General features: G+C 40.5%; 1 protein-coding gene across 1 annotated transcript in view; it reads left to right on the plus strand.

Moving 5' to 3' along the window:
* The window catches only part of LOC119479474 (alpha-tectorin-like), a 38,134-nt gene extending 28,883 nt beyond the window's left edge, over nucleotides 1-9,251 (plus strand). The window contains exons 12-25 of the mRNA XM_037755099.1: nucleotides 34-632; nucleotides 766-923; nucleotides 1,058-1,458; nucleotides 1,556-1,752; nucleotides 4,661-5,056; nucleotides 5,175-5,458; nucleotides 5,540-5,821; nucleotides 5,922-6,031; nucleotides 6,695-6,879; nucleotides 6,999-7,159; nucleotides 8,187-8,438; nucleotides 8,557-8,716; nucleotides 8,813-8,915; nucleotides 9,012-9,251. Coding sequence (XP_037611027.1) covers nucleotides 34-632; nucleotides 766-923; nucleotides 1,058-1,458; nucleotides 1,556-1,752; nucleotides 4,661-5,056; nucleotides 5,175-5,458; nucleotides 5,540-5,821; nucleotides 5,922-6,031; nucleotides 6,695-6,879; nucleotides 6,999-7,159; nucleotides 8,187-8,438; nucleotides 8,557-8,716; nucleotides 8,813-8,915; nucleotides 9,012-9,121 — 3,398 coding nt within the window. The 3' untranslated portion in view covers nucleotides 9,122-9,251. The remainder of the gene's footprint in view (nucleotides 1-33; nucleotides 633-765; nucleotides 924-1,057; nucleotides 1,459-1,555; nucleotides 1,753-4,660; nucleotides 5,057-5,174; nucleotides 5,459-5,539; nucleotides 5,822-5,921; nucleotides 6,032-6,694; nucleotides 6,880-6,998; nucleotides 7,160-8,186; nucleotides 8,439-8,556; nucleotides 8,717-8,812; nucleotides 8,916-9,011) is intronic.
* The last annotated feature ends 1,844 nt before the right edge of the window (nucleotides 9,252-11,095 follow it).

Here is an 11,095-nt window from a genome sequence, read left to right on the forward strand (position 1 = left end):
TTTTGCTGAATGGATTGCTTTGTTTTTCTGTAGAGCAAAACTGCCCTCAAAATAGCCATCAGGAAGTCTGTGGAAGTACTTGTCCTTCTGCCTGCCCCAGCCTCTCTTTCCCTTTCACCTGTGCCACTATGTGTCAGGATGGGTGCCAGTGTGATGATGGTTTTATCCTCAACGGCAACCAGTGCGTACCACCTATAGGCTGTGGATGTAATCACCAAGGACGCTACTGGCAAGGTGACGAACAGTTCTGGGATGGAGAGGAATGTCAGAGCTTGTGCACCTGTAACGGCACTACCGGGGCAGTCCACTGTATCCCCAACTCCTGTGGTCCCCAAGAGTCCTGCCGTGTGGTGGAGGGTGAGTTTGGCTGCCATCCCAACCCTCATGGCACCTGCTCTGCCTCTGGTGACCCTCACTACATCACCTTTGATCGCAAGGCCTATAACTTCCAGGGAACCTGTCGCTATGTTATGGCGACCCTTTGTAATGCCACTGACGGACTCCACCAATTTTCAGTGGAAGCTAAGAATGAGCATTGGAGAGGGCTGCCAGTTTCAATCACAGCGGAAGTTTTTGTGAATGTGTGGGGCTATCGAGTGCATATGTCAAGGGAGAGAAGTGGTGTGGTTCAAGTAAGTGGTTAAAATAATACCTGGCATTTCTCATCAGATGATTGCTATGCATAATTTAGATTCAGTCTAATTGGCAAATAATTGACAATTATAGCCATTCCCATGACCAAATTTATTCCAAACTCTCTTTTAGGTGAATGGAGAAACTAGAAATTTACCTGTTCTCTTGAATGGAGGTCATGTGTCAATCTATGCAAGTGGACCTCGTGTATTTGTCAGTGCTGATTTCGGCTTGAGTGTCACCTATGATGGATATAGTACAGTGTTTATCTCTGTACCTGCAAATTACAGGTATCTGCCATTCACCAAAGCTTAAATTGAAATGCTTTTAAAACTACATTTTCAATTGTATTTAAGTTATTTAATAATCCATCTATCTTCTGATTCATGATGCTGAAAGTGTTTCATTATTGTCTTCAATACAGTGGAAGAACATGTGGACTTTGTGGAAACTTCAATGGAAATCCTAACGACGAGTTCCACACTCCATCTGGAACGTTGGTCACCACTCCACAAGAGTTTGGGACAGCTTGGAAAGTGGCAGGCAACTACACCTGCAGTGATGGGTGTGGCTCCTCCTGCCCACAATGCACCAATGAGCTACCTGCTAGAGCCCAATGTGAGGTGATTCAGGCAGCTGACGGTCCCTTCAGCTTCTGCCATGAGCAGGTGGACCCAGCGCCATATTTCAATGACTGTGTGTTTGATGTTTGTGTGTCGGGAAATGAGGGGCAAGATCTCCTATGCAGGGCCATTCAGGCATATGTCAGTGCCTGTCAGTCTGCTAATGTTCGAATCTACCCTTGGAGACAGAACACCACCTGTAGTAAGTCAACCAGTCAATTCATAATTGTCCACTTATGGATAAAAGTAATTAGTTCATAACCATCTGATGATCATCATTTCTTTCCTCACTTATAAAGGACTTGACTGTCCAGCCAACAGTCATTATGAGCTGTGTGGTACCGACTGTGCCCGCACCTGTGCCAGCAGCGTTGATGCCACCTGTGAGCAGGTTTGCTCTGAGGGATGTTTCTGTGATGAAGGTTTTCTCAGGAGTGGGACGAGATGTGTCCCTGTGGAAAGCTGTGGCTGTCAATATGACGGCTTCTACTACAATGTAAGTCACATCCCAGTTAATACTGCAAAATATACAGAGTAATTATGTTTATTATCTTTATGTAAAATATTATTTCCATTGTGGTAAGTTTCAAGAGCAGTAAAATCCTCCCTCATTATCGTAAAAACTGCTGTGCAGTGTTTTGGCATCTGATAAACCTCCAAACTAAACTAACAGTTGAAATCTATTAAAGGTCCAGTGTGTAAGATATAGCGACATCTAGCGGTGAAATTTCAGATTGCAACCCCTCTTGTGTAGGAGAACTACGGTGGTCGATGTGAAAACGTGAATGGCCCTTTCTAGAGCCAGTTGTCGTAAGAGTAGCGCGGGTCATTTTGAGAATAGCAGTGCACAAAGTGTGTGTGTACGGTGGAAGTGAGTGGTGAAGCAGAGAGAGAGATGAAATGTTTGCAGTGGAGCAGAAGACAGAGTTAGTTTAGCTTTGAGAATAGCAAGTGAATGTACAGTTGAAGTTGCAGTTTGTGCAGAAATAAATGCTGCAGCTCCTCAAGACCAATGGAGTTTTTTCGTGTTTGTTTCCCAGCGGCTGAGTGCAGACTAGATTGCATTGAATACTTGGTATTTAAATGCTGAACCAAAATTCTTTCATGTTCTACAGCGTAGGTTAACTTGAATTAGCAGCAATAGCAAGTTATTAAAATTAACACCATGAAGGCTTAAAGTGTTAATAATCAAAATCGCTCAAATAACAATTCTAACCAATGTACTTGTTGATAAGTACAGCTGGACGTCTACTCCTGTGGAAGACTAGTGGTGTAGAATGTAAACACTTTTGGTTTGTTTAGAAGTGGAATAACATTTTTCGGTTTTGACCAAAAATGATGCTGACATTAATATTGCACAATTATGAATAATTTGCCAACAATAATACTATGCCTCACACGGGGCACCATAGTGTTGGGGATGCAGATAGGAGCTGGTTTAGTTATTAGAAAATATTAAAGATAATTATCAATACTAATAAAATTAATATTAATAAATTATCAATATATATTAATAATAACAGGGCACCAAATTATATTGGTACTGTACATGAGCTCAAAAGACATTAAAATGGATATCAAAAGTAAATAATTATCATAATAATTATTGAATAATATTATTTAATGTATATTAAATCATCCTCGGGGCACCACTCTTTGAATCAAAGAGAAAATAATAGCTCATTAATGTAGTCTCATAGATAAGTCTCATTAAATATACTAAACTATCAATTTGGAACTTTAAGTTAACAACTATAACCAAAATAGATCATAAAGGTTGAAGGATATTGGAGTTCTTGACACAGCAGCAGTTGGCATTATTCACTCTTGTACAATATTAAACAGACCAGCATGTATAATCCACAAACATTTATTTACAAGATAATAAAGGTGTAAAACACAATATTAATCTAACTAAATAACTAAACTAAACAAACCAAACACAGTGTGTGAGCATGAATGGTGAGCACTGTAAAACTACAAAGATGGCTGGATCACAGATGGCTGCCATTTGCTCAGGAAGGACAAAGAGGGGGGGTGGGGGGGTGATGTGGGGGTTGAGATTATCTGAATGTGTATGTTTATGTATAAAACTAATTCACAGTTTATGTATGTGATCTTAATGTGTGTCAGATAATGCAGTGGGTTAGAAAAGATGGTTAGTTTGCATGCAAGACCTTGTCTATGTGAAGCATAAACTAAACACATCAGATGTGGCCAGCCAGCTACCCAAATATCTTAACTACAAATAATATCACAACAGTCAAACTCAATGAATAACATTAAACATATCAGTACAGGTACATTCCAGAAATCAAAGTTGAACAGTCTTGCTCAGCCATGTGCAATTGCCAATGCTAAAGTAAACCCAGTACGTTACCAATCCATGGAAGAAAAGGTTGAAATTCCAAGTTGGAGGAGTTGGAGAAAGCAGGCTGGTGAAAGTGGTTCCAGGGTCAAAGATTGTCCTTGCTGTGCTCGAATCCAGTTGTGCAGTTTGGAAGGAAACTGGTCCAGTCCAGTTGCTGCAGCTTGGTGCTAACTTCCTAGCGCTTGTTGCTTGAAGTTAGCTGGTCAAAAAGGCAGGCACTCGCGTCTTCTGCCTTAGAAAAAAGTTTTTTGTGTTTCTCTGTCTGTTTCCTAACAGGCCATAGATCAGAGAGCTTAGGTGGGGAGAGCAGCAGCTCACCTCCAGCAGGGCCAAAGGATGAGAAGAAAGAGAGAGAACAAAGGAGTGTCCTTTGGTTTTGTCCTGAGTGAATTTCACAAGTATGTGTGAATGAGTCATCATGCTTACAGTAGCCAATGGCTACTGAGCTGAGTCCATGGGTCAAGAATCATGTGACTGAGTTCATGTGGTCTCTTGCTACCCTTTTTAAATGGTGAGTCCCAACACTATGTAGATTTAAACGGCTCATTCTAAGGTAACGAAAGCACAACAATTCTTAGTGTCAGGTGATTATACACTATTAAATTAAATAGTGAATTAAACCTGGTAGAAATCCCTGAAGTCAAGACGAGCATCTCTTTGCCTCCTCAAAGTCCCGTGTACCCCAGTAACATGCAGAGTGAATACTACCTCAAACAACGTTATTACTGTATGAAACAGGAATTAGGCAATGACGAGCAAAAGTTGAGTTCATTAATATATAATATAATATATTAATATCAAGACCTTTTTCATGGCAGACAATTTGACTTATAGCAGGAAAAGCAGAAGTGGAACCACTAACATTAACAATGACTGTTCCATTAAGTGTTCCTCCAGGAAACTTTTCCAGGCTCACCTACAGTAAATGGAATGTAGCCTTCATTAACATGTCAACATGTCTGCTGTGAGAAAGGTCTATTGATTGGTTGGTTTGGTCCATGTGTTATGTGTCTGTTTCTCTGGCCTGTTGCAGGCTGGTGAGACCTTTTGGACAGACGGTTGCTCCCAGCGATGTGAATGCCATGCTCCCTATGACCTGCGCTGTTATGCTGCATCTTGCACTCCTACACAAGAGTGCACCATCAGAAACGGTCAGCTGGGCTGTTTTGATGCAATGTCTACTTGCACTGCGTGGGGGGACCCACACTATATCACCTTTGATGGGGCAGATGCTCATTTCCAGGGCACATGCTCTTACATCATTACTGAGAGTGTGAGCCACAGCCCCAATGAAACACAGTTTCAGGTAGTAGGCACCAATAATCACCGTGGCAACAGCCGCGTGTCGTTTGTGTCAGCAGTGGATATATACCTCTCAAATCAACCAGAGAGTGCGCATATCAGGATTGGACCCAACAAAATAGTAAAGGTAAACCATTTATTACTTTCAAGATAAACAACTTTCTAAATCGGTCTGGTGTAAACATACGTAACAGCAAGTGCCTCCTCACCCTTCTTTGTCTTTCTAAAATCTCTCATCCTACCAGGTGAATGGAAGTGCCGTGTCTCTTCCCACAACTGTAGGAACCTTAGCTCAGGTGGTCAGACATGGAGGCTACATAGTGGTCGATGTCGTTGACTTGGTAGTCCACTTTGACGGCCAGAGAAATTTACTGATCAGAATAGGCCAACGCCGTCAAAATAGAGTCACCGGGATGTGTGGAAACCTCAACAGTGATCCTGCAGATGACAAAGTCTTGCCCAATGGCACATTGGCACAAAATGACAATCACTTTGGACACAGCTGGAAGTCAGCCACAAGCCAACCAGAGTGAGCTGCCATGAAAAGTGGATAATTTTATTTATAAATACTGCAGCAGATAGTAATGGAAGCATGATATGTCTTTTCCAGATGTGGATCCACAGATGATGACGATGGTGATGGACTGAACAACTGTCCGTTCATGGAAGAATACTCTGAGCTCTGTGGCGTTATCACCAACAGTAGCGGCCCATTCAGTGCCTGTCACCTGCACTCTGACCCTCAGCCATTTTTCAGTTCCTGTGTCTACGATCTCTGCCTCTACACTCAAGCCAATGACATGCTGTGTTCTGCAGTCTCAGCCTATGAGAAAACCTGCTCTGTTTTGGGATTAAACATCTCTGATTGGCGCTCTGCTTTGTATTGTCGTAAGTTTGCATTAGACCATCGGTATCTTCTCTCTTACCTGTTTTGTTTCTCTTTCATCACTCCTTGTCTCATCATTTCCCCACTATTTCCATAGCTGAGTCAGACCCTGTGACCAGCTGGACTGCGCAGAGCATGAGTGGTGTGGTGAGAAGGACGGTGTGTACGGCTGCTTCTGTGATGAGCACCACCATCGGCCCAACAATATGAGCTATGGTGAGGGCAGCTCCTCTTAAAGCACTGCTTCGTTTTTAGATCACAGAAGTGACATGTGTAAGATGAGTAGTAAACATTGCTACATAGTACAATGGCATTGTTCGTGAAACATTAAGAGAGCATGGAACAATACGATCCACTCAGGTTTCGGTTTATCATAGTTCTTCCACTAAAAACAGGTAGAATTTAGCTATGACTCCCGAAGTGCATTTAGGCAAAAAATATTAAATCCCAACCTTAAAATTCTTTTCGTGCACCGCTGACGGCCAGTGGAAGCTAAAGATTACGGTGTTGAAAAAAGTGATTCTGCAATCTGCAGCTTCCGGGCCAATTTTGAATGCTTTCAGGCGCCCCTGACTGGCAACAACAATTGCTGTCAAGGCTCATGGGTATTGTAGTAATGTGAACCATCCACGATTCAAAAATGACGGACAAAACATGATTTCTCAGAAAAAAATGTTAAAATTATTTAAACTGGTGATTCAATATAAATCTATAGGATTGTTACAACATCTGTGAGAGTCAACTATTCTCTATGGGTTTGTCACTATGAGCAACACCTACATATATAGTAGTCATTTGATCCATTAGTAATCTAAAAATATTGATGAGTGCAGCTTTAACCATGAGACCATGTCTTTTATTTCTATCTCTCTCTCATAGACTCGTCCATCAGTTGTAACAGTAGTACAGGCACCATGTCCGTGTCGCGCTGCCAGCTGTTTGAAGCTGGCTTCCACCCCGGCGCCCTCCACCTCCAAGATCACTCCTGCAACGGGACTGTCGAGGACGGACGACTGGTGTTCCACTTTAACAATGACGACAAGCTGTGTGGGACAACTCTCAGGGTACAGCTCATAGACTATAATGGAATCAACACAGACTGAAGAAGATTTTAGATGTAAATGCTGTCCTTAACACGTATTACAACAAATAACTTATACCATTTTGTCATTTCAATTTTAAGAGCAATGGAACCCATTTCACCTATGCGAACGTGATCCAGGGCGACGTGGACACTCATGGAAGTCCAATCAGCCGCGAGAGAAACATTCATCTGCGTTTTTGCTGTGAATACCCTCTTTGGCAGGCCCTGTCTATGGATGTGGGCATCAACCCCTTAGAGAGGTGACAATACTATCTAATCTGCATGTTTTATTGACTTAAGTCTGTCTGTCCGTCCTTTTTTATAGTGAACATCTGTCTAAAGCAGTGGTGGAATGTAACTAAGTACATTCACGCAAGTACTGTATTTAAAGCGGCAGTGTGTAGAAATGGAGCAAGTATGATTAAAAAAAGTTGTTTTTATAAAACGATCTGGCCAAAGTCTCCCGTCATGGGCTAAATTTAAATTTTTTGAAAACAGAGCCATAAGGAGGTGCAGAAGTCTAGTTATCTCTCAGAACACTTGAATCACAATATGCTGAAAGGTTATTATGGAATTTTTGCCCAATGATGCCAAAAATATACTGCCCACTGCCACTTTAATCCTTAATGAAAGTAATCATTAGTTGCAGTCCGATACAAATGAGCTACAGTAAACAGTAAAGTCCTGCTTCTAAATGAATGCATAAGAAATAATAATCTAATGATAATATAGTCAGAGGGGGCATTTTCTGCACTGAGTACTTTTATTTTTTATACTTTAAGTACATTTTTCTGATTATACTTATATACTTAAGTAACATGTACAATGCAGGACTTTTACTGGTAAAATAGTAATTTTACATTGCTGTATTAGCACTTTTACTTCATTAAAGGATTTGAATACTCTCTCCACCCCTGGTCCATAGAAATACGTCATGGCGTATGTATGATAGCAGGGTTTCAATATTTACGTATTCAATTAAAAATTAAATTTTTAACAGTGCTACATCTGCACCTCTGACCTTTTTTGAGTACTTATCTTCTGTGACAGTGGTGCTCTATGATGATGGTAATTACAAAGATTGGAAATAGGTGTCCTTGGTTGTCAGAAATTTTGTGTAACTGCCCACTACCCAGAATTTGCACCATCACAAATTAACTTACCATTTAAACCAACAATACAAAGAAAACTTAAAAGAAATCCAGCAAGACTTTGTTGCCAAATACCTGCCAGTGACTTGTTCCTTCTCAAGTGTAGTCACATTATGTGTTGTTGTTGTTTTCGTAGCATTGTGAGGAAGAAACTTCCATCAGGCCGAGGACAGTATCATGTGAGGATGATCCCCTACCAGGACTCTGGCTTCCGCTACCCGATGACCACTAACAGAAACATAGACATGGAAATCGACCAAAGGTTGTATGTGGAGTTACGTACAGAAGGAGTCGACGGAAGGCAGATATCTACCGTTGTGGAATCTTGTTGGGCCACGCCGATCAACGTCGCCAGCTACCCCGTCCGCTGGGATCTCATAAAAGAAATGTAAAGGAGCTATTGCAACTTTATCTTATCTTAGCACGCTGATCACTGGTTCTTAATTGCCAAAGTCTGAAAACTTTATAGTCCGTCTGGTCACATTGTCTCTACTACCTTCTTCCAGGTGTCCTAATCCAGCAGATACTACAGTAGAGGTAGTTCAGAATGGCGTCTCCACTGTGTCCCGATTCTCCTTCAGGATGTTCACCTTTACCAACTTTACATCCATCTACCTTCACTGCCACGTCAGTCTGTGTCTTAAGGCACACAACAACTGCACACCTGTAAGTACTACTGTGTTTGTGTGTTTTTTAGTGAGTTTAGATAGATTATCAACACGTGCATCAACAGAAGGCTCTAATGTTGTTGTTGTCCTGCAGCACTGCTTCCCAGGTCACCACCACCGAAGTAGGAGGGACATATCCCTCCATGGATTTGAACAGATCTCACTAGGACCACTAATCCTGCCACAAGATAAATTAGGTAAAGATCTCTTATCTTCTCATACCTTTTGTACTTTTGATGACAGCAAGCTTGATGAATATACATTTTATGTAAATTTTGGTTCTTCTCTTGCAGTCAGAGTGGTGAGAGCTATGAGTGCTGCAGGCCAGGTGACCCCACTGCTGACCCCACTGGTGACCCTGCTTGTCGGTTTGCTGACAGCAATAACTCTGGTCTACATCTAAGACAATCCATATTCTAAAATCACTCAAGCTTTTGGATTGAATTTCTGTTTGGGAGGCCTCATCATTGTTGTGTTGTGTGACTTGTGTTTGGTGGTTAGATTAAAGGATAAGTAATTATTAATTTATAACAGTAGGTGGCGGCAATGTGCAGCATACATAAGTTGGATGTTTGAGTGTATTAGGTCCCTGCCCTTAAGAACCAGAAGGGCCACATCTAGTGGTGGACATGGTTGGTACCAATGGATTCCTCAGGTTTTTGTAGTTTTGTACAGTATGATGCCAGGATCTTCACTCTAGCCTTAAAACTGAGACATATTTGCAAATGTAGCGTATGTTTTTTTTTTTGTTTTTTTTTACTGAAATACTCCTACTTCATTGATTTTCATTGATTTTCCTACTATAACCATTTTCATTTTTGGAAGAAATTTGTGAACACTCTCCTTCTCTCTCTCTCTGCCTTTACTTTTGGTATTAAATTACAGTATTATTGTGGATTTCTTTCCCTTTTGGATCAGGTTCTCTGGGGCCAGATTTATAGTAAGGAGGGTATTATCAGATGAAAGTATCAGATGTCACTGATGATGCAGGACTAAATCAGAAATAGTCTAGTCTTAGTGCTGTGAATTAGCACATCTATTACTCATCTATTAATATATAAAATAGACATCTTTGTTGTGGGTACCCTGTATCGTCGTCCCGAGGGGAGTTTTTCAAATTCATAAACAGAGGATGTACAGGGTCCTGAACTATTAATGATGCTTTCCTCTTAGTTTGTGTATTATACAGCTCCACCAGCTGTCTCTGGGGGTTCCCTATAATCTTTATGGCTGTTTTAACTAGTTTTGTGAGCTTGCTTTTGCTTCTAGCCCCTGAATTTCCATACCAGCATGTTGTTGTTGATAGCGGATCCTAATCATCCTATATCCAAAGTTAGCTGAATAACATATTCTCCTTGTTCCCTGATTTTGAACCATCTCTGCACCATTCAGTTTGTTATTTTTTTATGGGCTAATATTGAGTATTGCTTACTAGTGAAATGTTTAAAACATAATGACTATCTTCTTTCAGGACATAAACGGTGTCTCAAAGAACAAGACAATGCTTGGCTTTTGACAACCCTGTAAAGCTTTCTTTTATCTACTCCAGTTGATTTTCTCCTTTTCTTCCTGCATGATAAAGAACTGTTTGTAGATGGGAATCCAGGCTAACTAGTGTGGTGGCAGTTTCTGTTAAAACAAGACACAAACTGTGGTCACAACCTGTCTTTCAAGTAAATTTAATAGAAGCACCTGCAGATGGACTCACAAGCACAGTTACAGAGTGAACTGAGGCAAGCGAGCCCCGAGTACAAAGAGTAGTCAAAAAAAATAAATCATCATAACACGAAGATAAATGCAAGGAATACAAGAAGAGAAACAATAGAAAGTGTATGATTGCGTCAGCACACAGCAGACAACAGAGCATCACAAGACATAACAAGTATCTCAGCAATTTGTTGTTTACAGTTCCAGTGCCACTAAAATGTCAGATCACTGTCTTATGGTGACACAGCTGAACATGTGAGGCCCTGAGATAATCTAAAGGTACACTTTCTTACAGTAGATATGAAAATTGCCATTACATTCCTCCCTTTGAGCATTCTATGCTCACTTTAATAATTAACATATCTGATCAACACTAAAATACACTAATACACAAAATCAAAGTGTGAATATACTATGTGATTTTGATTTAAAGTACATGAGAAAGAAGGAATTTAAGCTTAAATCAAAGTGTTGAATATACTATGTGATTTTGATTAAAGTACATGAGAAAGAAGGAATTAAGCTATCTCAATACAATTATCTATATGAAATATGAATTTGTATTTATTTTACTTTATTGTCTTTAAATTTATCATAGTAAAGGGATGCACTTTTGATTTTGGTGACATCTAGATCTAGATCCTATCTAGTTTTAATGCACTGCATGTAA

This window comes from Sebastes umbrosus, chromosome 20 (assembly GCF_015220745.1).
Source record: "Sebastes umbrosus isolate fSebUmb1 chromosome 20, fSebUmb1.pri, whole genome shotgun sequence".
NCBI classification, from domain to species: Eukaryota; Metazoa; Chordata; class Actinopteri; order Perciformes; family Sebastidae; genus Sebastes; species Sebastes umbrosus.